Consider the following 18,553-nt stretch of genomic DNA (forward strand, 5'->3'; position numbering starts at 1 on the left):
ACCTTGGCAACTTTAAAATGTCTGGACTTCAAGTCCCAGAATTCCTCAGTGAGCCATGCTGGCTGGAGGTTTCTGGGAGTTGAAGTTCAAACACCTTAAAAGTTGCCAAGTTTTAAAAACGTTGCTGTAGAGTGTGCAAAGCATCTCAAGTTCGAAAGAGCTGTTCTGATGGTCAAATGGACAGTTTTGATAGATTTGAGAGTTGTGACCTCAACACATGTCCAAAGTAATTGAGGGAGTCCAGTTTGCAGTCAAAAACAAGGTGTTCTGAATGTAAAAACTTTAATTTGCAATGTTTTGTATGCACCATTTGAGAGCTAATATTACTTGATTAGTTAAGATACCTAGCAAGGTGAACCAGCCGTCTGCCTTAGACTATGGAATTCTTATTTATTTATACATAAGATACCCTGTTTACGACTTAATGCCAGTGGTAAAGGCTGTCCAGGACGTACAAAATTCAAGATTTTGGTGTTCCTGTATTTTAAAGATTGTATTACATTTTATTTGGTCTGGGTCCATAAATAAAACGAAAGAACTTAGAAAGGTGGAGAGCAAGTTGTTTGCAGCGTTGCCAGAAACACAAAACAAATGCAGATTTGCCAAGTCAAAAGGAATCTTGACAAATGCAGGTGGAAGGTTCTTTTTTAAAAAAAATATGTAGAAACCGAAGGGGGAATATTTGTATCCTTTGGAAAACCCAGAAGTTTGCAGAAATTAAGAAAAAATGTTAAGAAGCAGGGGAGCAAGTGTTTTCCCCAAAACAGCTAGGTTTGAGTAGCCCCGAAGACAAAAACAGGCAATTCACTCCACAAAAGCTCCCTGCTCAGAAAATGAGGATTTCTGGAACTGATTTGCCTATTTTCTTTTAGTAATCGAAATGCTCCTTGGAACTTGTATGCTTAACTGGACCCAGGTTGCTGCTCAGCTTTTGGCTTTTCACATGCAATTTAATCCACGCGCGGAGGTCTGCCGGCCGACCTTGCTACGAACAGTGACGAGATTGAGAGATTGACGTGGAACTAAACTCGCTCCCATTCCTGTTTCCGCAGTTCGTTCCTTCTGATTTTGCCACTGATGGTTTTGGGCAGCTCTTTTACAAATTCCACCTTATGAAATTAAAAAAAAAGAACTGTAACTACTTCTTTTCTAAGGTAGGGGAGATTGGAGTATGTTCTCTAGCTACTGAAGAAGTAAAATTGGAAAAGAAAAAGGGCTTGTCCAACAGAATATTGGAATTCAAATTTCCATAATCCCCAGCCAGCATGGCTACATCCACTTCCTAGCAATTTTTTTTTAGCAATGCAGGTAGTCCTTGACTTACAACCACAATTGGGACTGGAACTTCTGTTGCTAAGTGATGCGGTCGTTAAGTGAGGCATCGTGACCACAACCAATTTTTCGACCTTTTTTGCTGCAATCAAAGATTCATTAAGCAAATTTGGCTTCCCCCATTGATTTTGCTTGTTGAAAGCTGGCTGGTAAGGGCAATCATGTGATCCTGGGACGCTGCAACCGTTGTAAATACGTGCCAATTGTCAAGCGCCTGAATTTTGATCACGTGACCATGGGGCACTGCGATGGTTGTAAGTGCGAGGACTGGTCGTAAGTAACTTTTTAAGGTTTATAAGCAGGGATTAACACCAGACAAAACAAGCAGAAAACAATACCTGATTAGGGAACTTCCAAGGAGACAAACAGACAGACAAGCAGAGAACAATACCCCAGTCAAGGACCTACCAAGGAGAAAACCACACCCCCACCAAGACTGGCAGGGCAAGCGACAGCATATAAACAGGGAGCAAAGCCCACCCTCCCTCGCACTGATGATGTTCCCTAGTCGGGCATTGAAATGTCTGCAAGCCAACAGCCCAGCTCAGAGAGCACCAAGGACTCCGCAGCACTCACCTTTCTTGGGTACTTGTACGGTGCTGTCACTTTCTTGACGTGGTCTTGCAGCTCACGTGTTAATCTCTCTGGGTCGTGTGATGTGAAGTCAGGGGACAAAACCACAAATGCTTTTACCACCTGGAAAACAAGACGGCCTGTAAGAAGTAGTTTTCATGAGGTCAGACTGAAATAGTCAAGTTCTTTATGAAAACAAGAGGCAGGTGGAAACTTCCTCCCACCCAAAAAGTGTGTCTTCAAACAATACACACCATGCAGATAGGAGAAAGAAGTTTAAGAGCTTGATTTCAAACATAGCAGTCATTGGAATTCTTTCATAATGGTTTCATTAACTGTTCTGGAATAAATATACTTCCCAGGAATTCTTGCATCCTTGAATGCTTGTTGTGCCTATTTCCAGTTCAACTTGTTGAGGGAAGCCTGACACAGCGAATATTGGGTTCAAAAGAAGGCATTTGACTCACTGCGCTACAAAGTTCATTTTCGGTATGGTCAGAGGCCTGTATAACTGTCATAACCAGCATGCAGATCTGCTCAGAAGGATGTCCTATGGTGTTCAGTAAGGGATTAGAAATTCGCTAGACTGAGTGATGCTTAGTTCTAGACACATGCAAATGAAGTTGTAAATTAAGAGTGCATCCTAAAGAGCTAATTTATGCACACAAAGTCTTGAACACAATGGGCCTTCTTGACTACTGTAGAATTCAAGCCCAAGATTGTGTGGTTCAACATCTTGCAACGTTCTAAGTCAGCATATAAATGGGGATTTATTTTAAAGATGTTTGTGGGTTCAGAGAGACAGTAGCTGCCTCTCTGAAATGGAGTCCTGTCCAGTCCTGTCCTAACAGCCAGGAACCACGCTGAGACAAGGAACAGGTCTCTAGTGTTTTATTACTGCTACATGACAGAAAATCCTAACAAACTGAAGAAGCGTGGGAAGAACCCAGACAGATAAACCCCAAAGGCTAAGGCGGGCCCCATCTGTGTCTCTTTGAATGGCTGCCCAATTCCTCAGTGCTACGCATGCGCTTTACAGCCTGGATGGGAGCCCCCTGCTGGCCATCCTCACTCATGACAAGTCCTGGTTTAAGGTAAATAATGAGGGGAAGGGAAAGTAATGGCCCTGAAGACACCCTTCACCTGGCATCACCTTGGTTTGCTGTTAAGAGGTCACTTCTCTATGATGGTTGCAACATGTTAAATATCTATTTAAATGATACAAAATGCAAGAGTCCATTTGTGCAGCAGGTTAAGAAATGGTTTCCTTAACTGTGGCTTGCTGAATCAGTCAAATCTGGGTTCATTCACAATAAGCCATGGTTTGCCAACCACAATAGTTGGGTCTGCATAGCTCTTCAAGCAAATACAAGGCATCATGCATGAACACACCCTTAAGTAGGCACCCGGGACATTAAAATCAGCAGAAATGCTACCTCTGTGTCCAACTTTTTCATTTTCTGGTAGCACCTAAGCAGGCAACCTCCTAATTTGCAGATTTATATAAAAGCTTCATTACCTCCCCTCTGACAGTATCAGGACTGCTGACAACAGCTGATTCAACCACTGCTGGATGTTCAATTAAAGCACTTTCTACTTCAAAAGGCCCAATACGGTATCTGGGGAAGAAGGAGCCAAATCACTGTATCAATTGAGTGTACAACTTTTGGCGCAGGAGTGGCATTTGGCAGAAGGGCCCCAGAACAAAAGCAAGATGTGTATATTTAAATATAATTACTGTTCAACAGCCTAGCTCCAGGGCTGCCCCTACACGACCTTGGCCGAGCTCAAAACGCTAAGCAAGATTGGATCGACTTAGATGGAAAAGAGATCCCAAAACCAAGAATGGGAAGTGAGACGCAAACGAGGAATGGAAGAATGTTAGAAGTAAGCAGCCAAAAGATTGGAGGGAGGGTGTTAGTTGTTTAGCTTAGAAACTCACTGCAGGTAGCAAGGAACTGGGAAGAAACATGTCACATCATCAAGGAGACTCCACCTTGATGACATCACTAATAAAGGTTGGCAATTCCTCTGCCCTTGCCAAGATTCCTTATTTACCCCTAATTCTATCAGATCTCTGACTAATTCTGGGTTTCTTGATTTTGCCCGGCTCAGCTATGTGGGGTTTAGCAGAAGTCCCCATGACCAAGCTGGAGTTGGCCAAGAGTTACAGCTGAATGAAATCAAAGCTCAACAGCAGGGTTTTTCCAAGACTGAGCTGGACTTGGCTCAGATGCTGCTGATGCTGCTGATTTTGTGGAGCTTTCCCGCCCTTGCAGTTTTTGTAACATGGGTTGAAATGGACCAACCCGGAGGAGATGATGACGTCGTCAGACCTTCCAATAAACCACAAATACCCATCTTTGTCCATCCGGCCCCGGTCACCAGTGATGTAGAAGTTTCCCCGGACAACTGCTGAGCTTTTTTCTGGGTGGTCCTGGACATTAACAAAAGAATGTCCATGTATTAATTCAAAATATGGGAAAAGATGATTGTGGTTGATGTGTGCAGGGTCAGTCTTCTTTCCCTACTGCCCATGATCCAGTTAGGGCTAATATTTCTATTACTTCCATAGTATTTGAGTCAGCTTTGCTCCTGAAAAAACAGATGTGCCATTTTGGCTGGATTTGGATTGGTGTATCACACTATGCCATTCTGGCGGTGCGTTTGCCTTTGACTTATCTGAGTTATTTCTATAAAATGTCTGTCTGTGCCAACCCAGCTGTTGTGCCTGACAAACCATGATTTATGGCTTAGTGTGACACATGAACCAGGTGACTATGGCTTGTTCAACAAACCTTAACACCCTACGCTAAAAAGGGTAGGAAAGGGCCAGTCTTGAGTTACTTCTTATAGCAGAGATGGGCAATGTCTGACAGACCCAGTTTGCAGCTTGGCTCTCAGTGATGTCGGAGGGAGGGCAGAAGAAAGACCGTTTTTCCTCCTATTTTTCAACGTTTATGGAGTTCAGGATGGGGATGCAAGATCTCGAAGAGGACAGCCACTTTATCTCCTCCTTTAATCCCCTTTCCCAAGAGATAATGTCTGAAGATGCTGATGCTAATCTTCAGCACCAAATGGCCAAATTCTAACTGGCACAATTTCAAACTAAGTTTTGCAGTTCCCAGAATTTGACAGCAACTCTCCTCAATGTTGTGGTCTCCAGGATGTTGGGGTGTCCCTTCCCACAATTTCTGCACAATGAGGAAAGAAACAAATAACAACCTGTAATGGTATGTGGGAAAGACCTTGGGAGACTCTGCCAAGGGAATGATCAGATAAGAGGCGGCTTGGCCCACAGCTGCATAATGGATGGAGAAAGAGGCTCAGAAGGGACCCTCCCTAGTATCTCGGGCTGTAAAGGGGATGGGGGTGGGGTTGTACTTTCAGACTTACACGATTCTGTCAATGTAGCTTTACAATAAAGTAGAATTAGCTTATCTGGTTGTGATTCCTATCTGGATTGCCCGCAAGGCCGACACAACCACACGGCTTCCGCTGAACCTTCTGATGGATGAAGAGGACTCCCTGGTTCATTGCTTACCACATAGCAAGAGAAGAAGCTGAAGGGACGTTTGGATTTTATCCTAATAGCAATGTCTCCTTCTTCTCCACGGGGCAAAATCTTACCATCTTCATCTATAATCTAGAAAACAGCAAACATGGGGGTGAAGGAAGAGTTATGGTCAAGTAAAAGCAAAGGAGCTCAATTCCTGGTGACTTTGGGGGCCAGAGGCATATAATTTTCTTGGCAAGAACAGAGAAGTGGTTTCCCATCGCCTTATTCTGGAATATTTTTCTTTTTTTTAAATCTGTCTCAGAGTGGCCTCCAATCTAGGATCTCCTGGTGGTCTCCCGTCCAAGTCCTACCCAGGTCTGATCCTACTTATTACATTTTGTTCACCATCAGTTAAAGTTGGTGGTGAGGCTAAGAAGAAAAGCCACTCCCCCATAAATACAAGTTGTTTTTTTTTAATGCCAAACAGGCCTTGATCTCATCTGAGCCACTGGACAGGTCAATGGACCTACCTGGACATCGTAAGGTGGAGCTGCAGTCCCCATGGAGCCTGGTTTAATAGGTTTCCCTTTCTCGTTCGTTGTTATTATTCCCTGCAGCAAACAATTTTGAATGAGCTGAGAGTTTCCTGGAATTGCACTTCTTTTTAAACATTTGTTTAATGATTTGTAAAACATCTGTTCCTTCAGTGGGTGTTCCCCAGTCATTGAATACCATTCTATAATGGAAAACACGGCAGTCTTTTTTGATACCTTGAGCGTGCTTCCAATTTGTATTTTTATCATGCAGTTCCATGGCCCCCAGCTGGTACCTCTACCCCAGCCTTTCTCCACTTTTTGACCCTGGAGGAACCCTGGAAATATTTTCCAGGCCTCGGGGAACGCCCGCACATTCAGGCTCAAAGAGAGGCCAGTAGTTGCAAAATTATTATATCTGTTTCGTGTGTAGGCCTATAGATAGGCACTAACAGTGTTCTTCAGCTAAAAATAAAGAACAAAACTTGCCTCTTTAATGTGAAGTTGCCCGAATTTGAAATAATTTTCTAAATAAATCGTGATCTCTCTGGGAACGCCTAGTGACCTCTCGCGGAACCCGAGGGTGCCACGGGACCCTGGCTGAGAAACCCTGGTCTACCCTATACACAACAGACTTCCCCTGCTTAATAAATCAACCCAGTTTCTTGGTTCAGACAACACCCTGAACCACACACTAATAAAATGGACTGCATTCACACTCAGCCACTACAAATAACAACATCAATAAGATCTCAGTCCTAAATTTAACCACCTTTAGCACGGGGTCCTTTTAAAAATTATTTATTTATTTTTATGGCCCATAGCCCTGGGTCCTTAACTCTCCTGGTTAAGGAAAAGGTGCTTTTATGAATGTGCACGTACAACTTCAGTTTGTCCGTAGCCTTCGTAGATTGGCAGCCCTGTCTGTTTTTTCCATTGTGACATCACTTCTGGGTTCAATGGCTCCCCGCCAGTCAAACAGTGGGACAGTTTCTTGAATGTGTAGCTTTATGCAGAGAAAAGGAAGAAATGAGTTTGGTTTCTGCAGTCATTCAGAGTGTCTACGATTAAGCAGGGCAAAGTGGCTGCCTGCAAATTCTGGGAGGGGACAGGGGTGGGTGGTGTTGCTAGACAAAGCTGTGTGTGCCAAGAGCCTATCCTGCAAATTTTAGCTGGTTGGCAGCTCTGTGTCTGTCTGTCTGGGCCTGTATAGACTTCACTTCTATTTTCAGTTAGTTTTGAGATTGTTTTTAGACAGGATTATCCTCACAAGTGATATTCATCTCCCTCAGTTAAAGAAGGAACTGAAAATAAAAAATGCAAAGGGGAAATAAACCATAAGTAAAAATGGCAGTTCAAGTTTTCCTGAAGTGGGACGAAGAAAGGGCTCAAGAGATCCTTGGAAGAAATGAAGTTTCAAGGCCACAGACCTGCAGAGAAAGTCCACTGCACCTAGATGAGAGCAAGCTGAGCTCTCTGTCCTTATGTTGATAACACCCAGCAGGTAGCAAACTCTTTGGAGGTTTTAGTTATACAGACTCCTTTGGTCTCACAACTGACCAATCAATCAATCAATCAATCATTTTTACAGATGGGTCAACTGGTAACCAGGTACCTGGTAAGATCCTGCTGTACCAGCATGCGGTAGGCTGTTGGAGCACTACACAGTGTTGTCACTGGGTACCTGGAAAGTGTCTAGAGAGAGAAAAAAGGAAGGGGCAAGAAACCGATATGAAATGATGGAGCCACATCTTCCACTTTCTTTAAAGCTGTCTTCCTGGGTTAAAGGTTGGTGAAGCTGTCCCCCTCCTGATATTGCTGACCTACGACACCCAGCAGTACAAAGTCAGCCTGGCTAATGGCAAAAGATAATGGGATTGTCATCTGGAAGGTCTGAGGGCAATTGTGCAAACTGGAGCTCAGGAAGGAATGAGAAATGAGCAGAAGGGATAGTGGTCAGGGAATGGGTTCACTCAGAGCCAGGAGCATCCTAGGTGTCATGCCTAGTCTGACCCATTAAAAAAATCTGTGGCTACTGCTGTTCGCTTTAGGTGTGCTCATGTCTAAGATGGACAGATGGACCAAGAAGGGAACTGATTGCAGAATGTGTCAAAGGTCGAAATAAATTCCCCCAAGGATGGGATGTGTAGTTCTTACATTTAGAACCTCCTTTGGATCAAACTGTGGCATGCTGTGTATGAAGACACTGGTACCCCGAAGCCAAGGAGCAAAGATACTCCCCATAGACGCCTTCACCCAGCCTGTATCGGACATGTTCCACAGGACATCTGAAGGTTTTAGGTCCAACCAGTACCTGTGAGGCACAGACATTCTGGGTGGAACTATTGATCCACTTCAAACAAACAAGATCTTTTATGTAGCCTTAAATTTTCTGTAGGACTCATCATCTCCCCAGTTCTTTGATGGCAGTTGCCACCTGGGGCCCTCACTTCTCCAAAGGCGTTGTGTGAAACCCCAAGACGTTGAATAGACAGAATTCTGGTTGGCTGTGATCACGTTCTAGATGTGCAAGGAAATGAAGAATACCTTCCTGGTAATGCCAAGCCCAGAGCCAAGCTGGTTTGAGAGTGCTCCGCCATCTTTGGAGAGCCTGTGGTTCCACTTGTGAAGAATATAGTCATTGGTTCATCACTCTGGGTTTGAACACAGTTGTGGCTGGAAGGAGCTGCACTGAAAGAGACACAAGGAAGGAGAGCAGCAGTGAACAGAAAGAAGGTTCATCGCTTTCAAGAATGAAAACAGATTAAACAGATTAAATTATTGACCATACCACTCCTAGAGAGCCTTTTTGTCTTCAGCGTTGGCCATCTCTTGGCTCCCTGTGGTATTGCCAGCCTGGCACAAGTAATCATGTGCCAAAATCTTGCAGTAGAGTCTAATGCAGTGTTTCTCAACCTTGGCAGCTTGAAGATGTGTGGACTTCAACTCCCAGAAGGCTGGCTGGGGAATTCTGGGAGTTGAAGTCCACACATCTTCAAGCTGCCAAGGTTGAGAAACATTGATCTAATGTGTGTTGACTTGAAAGAAAACTTCACTGAGTGTGTTGGAAATTACTTCCAGCTAGGTGTTAGATTTGCAGACTTAAATACCTCTCTGGCACATAATGATTGTGGAAAATGGCACTCAGAAATCCAAAGGATCCATGTTGTTTGTTTTAAGCACCTACCTATTTTATTTTAACAATATTTAAAAAGCAACACTGTTGAAAGCCTTTTATAGCTTGTTTTTTTCCCCCTTGGAAAGAGATGTCTGAACAATTGCTTTACAGAATTGCTATCTTTAACATTTTGTTCCCAATTTACATTCCCATCGCTCGCTGTTGCGTGGAGAAGCTGAACTCGACGCTGGCTCCAGGGATATAAACAGCCACATCTCTTTCAGAACTGGTTTGAACAGTCAGCCATGTTCTCAGATTGCTGGACTATCGACTCCGGCTTCAGCTTTCCCACCTGCCCCTTCTCAGGCCTGTGAGCATATCTACCCTCACCAGGTCCATTCCCCTATTTCTCATAGTGCTCTGAAGGCTCAAATTATCCCACTTCAGACACATTATGCAAAGACTCAGTTCTCTGGAGAAGGCTGTAATTCTGGGAAAGGTGGAAGGAAAGAGATTGAAGAGGACAACCAGCAGCAAGGGGGATGGACTTAGTTACAGCGGTGATGGGTGCCCTGTTGGCAGAGCTGAAGGACCAGGTTGGGGACAGATCATCATGGAGAAAATCTATCTATGTGGTTGCTAAGAGTTGACAATGACTCAAGGGCACATAATCAATCAATCAATCAATCAATCAATCAAAATACTCTAGAGCACTGTTTTGGCCTTCCTGTTGTTAGAATTCTATCCCATCCCTTCTCAAAGGGTTTAAGGGGATCTATCTACAGTTTGGTGTCGTGGTTAAGGCACCAGGCTAGAAACCGGGAGACCAGGAGTTCTAGTCCCGCCTTAGGCACGAAGCCAGCTGGGTGATCTTGGGCCAGTCACCCTCTCTCAGACCCAGGAAGGAGGCAATGGCAAACCATTTCTGAAATCTTGCCAAGAAAATTGCAGGGACTTGTCCAGGCGGTCGCCAGGAGTCAAGGGTGTCTTGAAGGCATAAAAAGAAATCTGCATTTTATACCCACAACAGCAACCTTGGGAAGTGTGTTGGGCTGAGAAAGACCGATCCAGATCCAAGGACTAGAGTGGGGATTTGAACCTGCCTCTCCTTGGTCCCAGTTCCACACTTAACTACTACAGCACACTGGCTCCATCAGGGCAGAAACCTGGGGCAAAAATTCCAAGGTGGCACTCAGCCAAACCCACCCAGGGGCCTTCAAACTCACTTAGCATTCTAATCATAATTTCATGCACATAAAAGAATACATATTACCATCAATACTTCTTCTCCCAAGAACATTTGAGGTAACTAAAGTAATCTGTCTGGTTTGGGGGAAAAAGGTACACAACGTGTGAAGGAAGATCCTCGGTAAGACAGCGATGGGTAATCTTTTCAGGTTCTGGGTGGCAACAATAAAAATAAAAAATGCCCAGAAGATCAAGTTTCCATGCCATTGAAAACATTGTATAAAAATTGGTGGCTTATCAAAAAAGAAATCACAGAATTCCAAAGTTCCCATCTGCTTTGATTAAGTCATGATAATTTGGCACATAGAGGAACTCAAGTTATGCACCTCCTACCAATTATGAGACCCTTAAGCCCCAAGTCTTACATGACTTTATTGAACTTTTGATTATTGGAGGAAATTAACATTAAAATGGCTCAGAAATTAAAATGGCTACCAATTGCAATTTGTCCCTCTGGATGGGCAGCTTCATGGCATCTGCCCCTCTGGATGGTCATTTAACCAAGATGACTGATGATTTGCTACCTTCTTTATAGGCTGTGGTTACTGAGTGCCTGCCCTCCCCAACATGCATCCTATCGATCCTGCGCGACGGTGCTGCGTGCTGCTCATCAAGCCTTTGCCACTCACTCAAACAGCTCCTTGAAATGTCGCCATCCCTCTCGCCTGCCTTCGGAGATCAACAGCTTGGTCTGCAGAAAGGGACACGATGATGAGATGGTCTCCACCGCAGGGGCCAGCGAATCGTTGGTGATTATGCCCTTGGCCTTGGAGACTTGGAGCCTGTACTGGATATCTTTGGCTGTCAGCTGTGGGGTTCCCGGGATGGAGATGATCCCTGGCAGGGTCAACAAATACATAACTTTGAGGGTGTTCTTACAACGTTGCTGATTCACAAAGAGCTTTGAATATTACACTGTTCCATCCCAAAGAAGCAAGAATGGAAGATGAGTTTCTGGGTCATCATCCCTGAATACATCATTTTGACTTTTGGGAAGCCTGGAGGCAGGACACTGAAGGCAGTGACAAAAATGAAGGTAGAATTTCATCCATCTCAGTCCAAGATCCTACTAGGATGCCCCACCCGCCCAATACAGCAGTGCTACATACAGGTTGGAGGACAATCCTGAGAGTGCCTTGGACTGCAAGGAGATCAAACCAGTCCATCCTCCAGGAAATAAAGCCAGACTGCTCACTGGAGGGAATGATATTAAAGGCAAAACTGAAGTACTTTGGCCACATAATGAGAAGACAGGACACCCTGGAGAAGATGCTGATGCTAGGGAGAGTGGAGGGCAAAAGGAAGAGGGGCCGACCAAGGGCAAGGTGGATGGATGATATTCTAGAGGTGACGGACTCGTCCCTGGGGGAGCTGGGGGTGTTGATGACCGACAGGAAGCTCTGGCGTGGGCTGGTCCATGAAGTCACAAAGAGTCAGAAGCGACTGAATGAATAAACAACAACAAACATACAGGTAGTCCTCGCTTAATGACCACAATTGGGACCAGAATTTCAGTTGCTAAGCAAAGCAGTCATTAAGTGAATCTGACCTGATTTTACAACTTTTTTTTGCGGCGATTGTTAAGCAAATTACTGCAGTTGCTAAGCGAACCATGTGGTTGTTAAGTGAATCACATGGCTCCTCATTGATTTTGCTTGCCAGAAGCCATCCAGGAAGGTCAAAAATGGTGATCATGTGACCATGGGACACTGTGACGGTCATAAATGCAAACTGGTTGCCAAGCACCCAGATTCTGATCACATGACTGCGGGAACATTGTGATGGTTGTAAGTGCGAGGACCGGCCACAAGTGATTTTTTTTCCAGCACTGTTGTAAATCCGAACCGTCACTAAATGAATGGTTGGTAAGCGAGGACTACCTGTACTTGATAATACTGTCATACACCTGTCCATGTAAAGAAGCCTACCCTTTATGAAACCTAGCCATACCATTGCATTTCTTCTTTGGCTCCTTGCCTATCAGTGGGTATTCAAGATTCCCAGCTTCTAAATCTGGTGGTTCTATTTTGCCACCGTAGTGGGCCATCATTCTCTAGGAAAGACCAGAAGCTAAAGCCATAGCCCTCCTTTCTTCGTTGCCTACAGCAACTGGTATTGAGATATGCCTCTTCTGGACATGGAAGGTCTATGCCTTAAGTAGTCTGCTGTTTCCAGGATGGAAGCAACTGCTATAAGATGTCTTCCTGAGCCTGGGTGCTCTTTACCTGCCCTAATGCATGCCACAGTCAGCATCCACCACTCGGGGACCCGAGGCAGAATGAGAATCACCCGGTCTCCTCTCTGCAGACCACAGGGGCCCGTGAGCACGTTGGCCGCTTTCCTGGAGACAAAGCCCAGTTTTTCAAAACTCCATTTCACTTCTCCTCCTTTGCCATCTATCCACCAGAGTGCTGGGTGGAACGGTCTCCCTCCATCCTGAAAAACAATATTTAAAGAGACAGTGTTGGTTGTTTCCTCCATGGCATCAAGGAAGCTGATCTGGGGAGGCTCTACCAGGCAACAGAAGAAGGCTTCTCCCCTGGGATGGTCAGCAACAAGTTATATCTCTAGTCCTTATGATTAGAAAAGAAAACAGAGAAAGGCAGGCCGGGCCGAGTAAAACTTCAGAAGAGCTTTGTCCTCCAGACGTGTGGATTTCACCTCCAAAATAAATCATTGTTGGCTTGGGAATTCTGGAAGTTGAAGTTCCCACATCTGGAAGGTTGGGGAAGATTGGGGAAGGATATTTTAGAAGCATAAAAATATCTAGTGAGCAGAGAGTGGGTTTTCAAGGTCCAGATGTTTTTCCTTTCTTCTCTTCCGTTATGTATATATTGCCCATGTTTCCTTAAATTCGTCCGAGAAGGTAATGCCAATTTACAACATGAGAACTTTTAAACAGATGTTCCATTGCAACCTACAATAACAAACATTTATGGTTTCTTTGTGCTTTAATCTTGCTTATTTAAAAATGACAATATCATGAAGCAGTAGAAAACAAAGCCTACAGAACAACAATAACAACACCACCAAGGTAGGAATACCGGAGGTGTACTGATCAACCCCAGTCCAGTCTGAACTGTTGATTCGATTCAAATCACTCATCTGAATCTATCTGGAGAATCAAGGAGATCCCCTTTGACGCTTTGACTTAAATCTGGCTGAAGTGACTTTTCAAATCAATCTGGAAAAAAGGCTCTTATGTACATCACAACTCCTTTTTAGAAATACTGAATTGATTAGGGGGTGATTTAAAGTTAGGTTAAGCATTCTTATCTATTTTGGAGATTCAGCTGAAGTTGAATCAGTTTCCAATTAAATCTATAAATCAAAGCCTTGCATAATAGTGGTGGGGAAGTTATATGTGCTCTGTTTGAGAGATAATGCTGATTGATTGATTGATTTATCAAATTTCTATCACCGCCCATCTCTCTCGAAAAGGAGACTCTGGGCGGTTTACAATAAAATCACAATTAAAACATATAAATTACAATATAAATAGATCTATAAAAATAAAATAGATATAAAATATAAAATCCAAGCAGCGCAGATCTTGTTTGTTGGGGAGAGATCTATGATAAAGATAAAATATGCTATAATTCTATATGAGGGCTTGTACCACATCTAATGTCTGGGCTTCTTTTAACATAAGCCTTTAACATCTACATTTTTGTCTTATTTGCTAAACAGGGATAGAATTCTTAGAAGAGACAGAAATTATTGTAATCTATTATTTTGGCTTATAATTTATATCACACTGGGTTTTGCTGTTAATCATCGTATAACAATTTTATTTTAATAATGATTTAACATTCTAAACTGATACAAGAAATCAGTTTAATGTGCAGAAGTATACTAATGTTCCTTCTGGCATTTTTGAATTTTGAATTTAGTTTATAATCCTCATAAATCTCTTTCTTATTTACGTTTTGCTTCTCTTAAAAAAAGCACACATAAAGTTAATTTAAAAAATTAAGATAAAATATCTTAAGAAGAGAAATCTCACCTGGACAGAAGAGGAAGCCAGCATGCGGGTTACCAGATAAGTGTGAGATGCAAATTATAGCTATAATTTCCAGATCTTCATTTGCCCAAGTATATGCACTGTTCTTGAACTGTACCAGGGAACGGAGTCCTGAATGATATTTTCTTCTGTGGTGCCCCTCTCTTAATATTTTTTGAAAGGCTACATGACTTGCTTAAAATTTGGGGTGAACAAAAGATTGGGTCTCAATCTGGCACAATGTCTCATTTCCCTTTAATGATTTGAATCAAAAATGGGATATGGGGGCACACACATTGGTCAGGAAACTGCCTCTATATTCTTTGGAAGAAAACTTACCTTTTCAGTTTTGGACCATTTATCCAGCACGTCGTTTGCGAAATTAAAGTACTTCGGCACCTCCTTGTCACCCTGATTAATGGCTTCATACTCAGAAAGATTGAGAGAAGTCAGCGTCCTCAGGGCTTGGGAGAACGATCCTCCAAGTGGTTTGCTGCTCCAGATGGGCTTCAGCAACTCGCGTTTGATTAATAATATCTTCATGGTGGAACGGCAGCTATGGTGAAGACCACACAGTAATGTCTAGTTGGTTCTTCAGGGAAGGAAGTGACTGGAAATGGAATCACGATCACATGTAGCATGTCAAAGAAAACCTAAGCTGGATGATGAGTTGTGCGTTGATTCTTCTCCGGCTAAAACTGTCAGGGATGGTTACCAGCTGGCACGATCCAGAAAATAACTTTATTAAAGGGGAAAAACTAACCCAATTCATAAACTATTGGCCCAAACCCATTGAGAAAGACTAGCTGGGATAACGCACACGCTACCACCATTTTAGTAGCATTGGGCAGTATATGGCTGATTCTAGGTTCCTTCAAATCTATTCCCTCCCCCATAGAATTATTTCGAAGAAATGAATCACACATAAATTCACATTGAAGTTGGCCATTAAGAGACCTTGAAAAATGAACATCCTGCAAGCTCCCTCACAGCACTGTTAGAGGACGGATAAGACATTGTGGGATGTGTTGCAAAGGGGGGAGAAATCGAATGATAGAAATGGCAAAGAAGAATAAATTAATGTGGTTGTTCTTACCTGCAAATGATCAAACGGGGCAAGCTCTGTTTAATTTGTCTTTCAGAAGCTTCCACCAGTGGTTGGAAACGTCACCTCCTCCGCTTCTCTTCTGCAATCTGGCTTTCACGAGCGCAGAAGATTTTTGTTTGTGCAGTAGGTGGCTTTCAATGGAAAGGATTACCCATTCATGGGAACACGGTTTTTTTATTTCTCCAATTACACCTCCATTTTTTTTTAAAAGGCAAAACACTGGAAAGGATAAGGGGTATCATTGCTCCGGGATTAATCCTGTGCAGGTGACGAGTCATATAATCTCTCCAAGGGGGGTGGGCACGGTAGAAGAACATTTCACAGACCTTCTTCAAGAGGAGGAGAACCTTGGCTTTAGCAAGGAAAGTAGCAAATTTCCTTATTTAATTTGGGGAAGGATTGCGGTTCTTAAAATGACTGTAAGGAGTAAGATGCAACAGCCTGGCCATTTGTTTGCATTGCTCTAGAACCCAACATCATTCTGGTATATTTGCGTATGTGATCATCTGTGCTTGGAAGGAGAAACCATAGGAAAAAAGATAGAAATCCATTCTTTTTCTACTCCAGGGAGTATGCATGAAAGGAAAACAATCTAAGAAATGTTCTCTTAGTCCTTGTAGAGATTTTGGCTTTCTTTTTTCAAAGAACCAGAGGATTTTCCTGTACCCCAACTTTATGACTTATTGAAGCCAGATAGGAGTCAAGGTTAGGAAACTGGAGTCCAATCCAAACAGGGACACTCTACAATCTAGGTTGAATCTGGAATATTTTGCTGGTACTATGCAAAAGATCTTTGGAAAGGTAGCTAGAATTCTCTCATATTAGGGCCAAGCCTGAAACCAGTTTCAAAACTGTGGTAGTAGGGGATTAAAGCATTTTTTAAAAAGAATGATTCCTAAACACCCAGCACCCACAGGATCCCAGAGTACCTCACAATGCTTCTCTTGATGTCCATCAAGCCCTACCAGATCCTATTTTCTTGATCATCAAGTTTGGGGGAAGAAAACTAGTAGGCATCAACTTCTAGCTAAACCTTCACTTCAAAACTACTTCTAAGTTTCACATAGGTCTCAGAGGCATTCTTAGTACATAAAAAATGGTGGGTATCTGCAACCTGGCACTTGATCTGGAAATGGGTGCCCAGGAAAAACAGAAAGAGGAAGATAGATGTGATGGAGACCATCTTGGGAAGCTAAAGGAGAAGATGAACCATTACTTGGGCATAAACAAATTTTTGTGACTGGCCCCACCTCCTGTAGCAGCCATGTTGTGGTGTCACCCAGATGTGCTCTCAAATTCCAGATGTGCCCACCAGGTGAAAAAGATTGGGGATCCCTTGTTTTGTGAGTAATTTAAGGAGGAACAAGGACGTGCTCATAATTTCCCCCTCGGAAATTCAGGATGTCACTGAAACTCATTGGATTTTATGGTGCACATGCTTTGTCTTTGTGGACCTGGGGGAAAAAAACCTGAAGCTAAAGAATGACCATTCCAGGTGACCAACAAGCTGAACGTAGCTATTCCCCCACCTGGACAGTATCCGACAGAGAAATAACAGGACCTTGACAGGCTGCGTAGCGGCAGCTGATATCTACTTTATGTTTGTGTGTTTCTACAGCAGCCTCAGCAGAAAAGAGCACAATTAAGTGTGATAAACAGGCAGGTGCTCCAGGGAGCTCATTAGAAGTGACTCATTGCGATGAAATTGGTCTTCGCAACGTGGTGTCTTGCTCTTCTCTCACCCTCTTTGCCTCCTACTTTGTGCAGGGTAGAAATATGCTGGTGGAATATAACATCTCCCTTGGTTCAAGCAACTCAATTAAAATGCATCTTATTATTATGAGGTCTTCAGGACAGCATTTCCCTTCCTTTCCCTTTTTTTCTTCAAATTCTGCAATGCAGTTCTTGGCCTTAGAACTACAGGTAGTCCTCACCTAACCACCATTCATTTAGTGACAGTTTGGACTTATGACATGCTGGAGAAACTGGCTTATGACCAGTCTTCACACTTATGACCATCATGGCGTCCCTGTGCTCACGTGATCGCAATTTGGGCGCTTCGCAACCGGTTCGCATTTATGACCATTGCAGCGTCCCATGGTCACATGATCGCCATTTTTGACTTTTCCAGCCAGCTTCTGGCAAGCAAAATCAATGGGGGAATGGCGTGATTCATTTAACAACCGCATGGTTCCTTTAACGACCAGAGTGATTCACTTAATGGCTACCATAAATCAGGTTGGATTCTCTTAATGACTGCTTCACTTAGCAACTGAAATTCTGGTCCCAATTGTGATTGTTAAGTGAGGACTATCTGTATGCACAGAACCAGGTCCAGTAGGGAAAGCTGCGAACCCACATATGTGTAAAAGTCCATGTGCTTTAACAAAAGAGCATGAAGGGTTTATGACTAGATGCTTAAAAACAGAGACAGAGAGAAAATAAATTCATCTGTACAGGTCTACTTCAGAGAAAGTAGAGGGGCCAGGGATCCTTCTGCACTGAAAGCTAGAATCCTTTTCCCCAGGTGCAAACAAGGAGTAGTGATCTTCTGTTCTTTCTCAGGGGCAATTAAATGCTTAGCCATCGGAGAAGCAAGCTGTTCTTCCCTTTCAAGGCCAAGATTATTGGGATGTTTAAATTCCACCTGCAGGGCAACGCTTGGTGTGGTTTCTTTTGGGAACAGATGTGTATTTGTTTGCACTCCAATTAATTTTTTTGTGTGCTAAAAAATAACAGGCTGCTTTGTAACTTAATCTGTTTCCTGAATGCTGTGATCTGCTCCACCAAGTGTGTTTCATGCTGAGAAAGACAGTCAGATCGCAAATGGGGGCAAAATTCCTTTCTGGGGGGAAATGGCTCTGCGTTTTATGGAATGAGATAGTGAAAAACCATACAAGACAAAGCAATCTCCATTGGCCTATGAGGATACAGAAAACGGAAACTAGGCATTTGAGAAGGCTTCTTAGAAATTTAATACCCCACCCCGCAACCTTCCAGGTCGATGTGTTTATTTTCTAATTGTTATTTTCAATTAGCCTAATCTAGCATTTTGCCTTGGCGTGTAAAGTTGAAGTGGTGTTGAAGTTGCCGGGTTCACACACTACGGCAAAATGCTAGATTAGGCTAAAACATGGTT

At 43.3% G+C, this 18,553-nt stretch overlaps 1 protein-coding gene and 1 long non-coding RNA gene across 2 annotated transcripts in view; one reads left to right on the forward strand and one right to left on the reverse strand.

Annotated features, from left to right (window-relative positions):
* The window catches only part of LOC134505436 (uncharacterized), a 289,243-nt gene that overhangs the window by 95,113 nt on the left and 175,577 nt on the right, over positions 1 to 18,553 (forward strand). The gene's annotated exons all lie outside the window — the stretch shown is intronic.
* LOC134505093 (acyl-coenzyme A synthetase ACSM4, mitochondrial-like) lies at positions 790 to 14,849 on the reverse strand. The gene is made up of 13 exons (XM_063314621.1): positions 14,646 to 14,849; positions 12,529 to 12,739; positions 10,933 to 11,140; positions 8,485 to 8,628; positions 8,095 to 8,251; positions 7,553 to 7,632; positions 6,820 to 6,943; positions 5,935 to 6,015; positions 5,450 to 5,551; positions 4,215 to 4,342; positions 3,425 to 3,524; positions 1,909 to 2,028; positions 790 to 1,109 (listed from the first exon to the last, which is right to left on the reverse strand). Exons 1-13 carry the CDS (start codon positions 14,847 to 14,849, stop codon positions 1,023 to 1,025), a joined length of 1,746 nt encoding a protein of 581 aa, XP_063170691.1. The 3' UTR covers positions 790 to 1,022.

Source organism: Candoia aspera, chromosome 14 (genome assembly GCF_035149785.1).
Source record: "Candoia aspera isolate rCanAsp1 chromosome 14, rCanAsp1.hap2, whole genome shotgun sequence".
Classification (NCBI taxonomy): Eukaryota; Metazoa; Chordata; class Lepidosauria; order Squamata; family Boidae; genus Candoia; species Candoia aspera.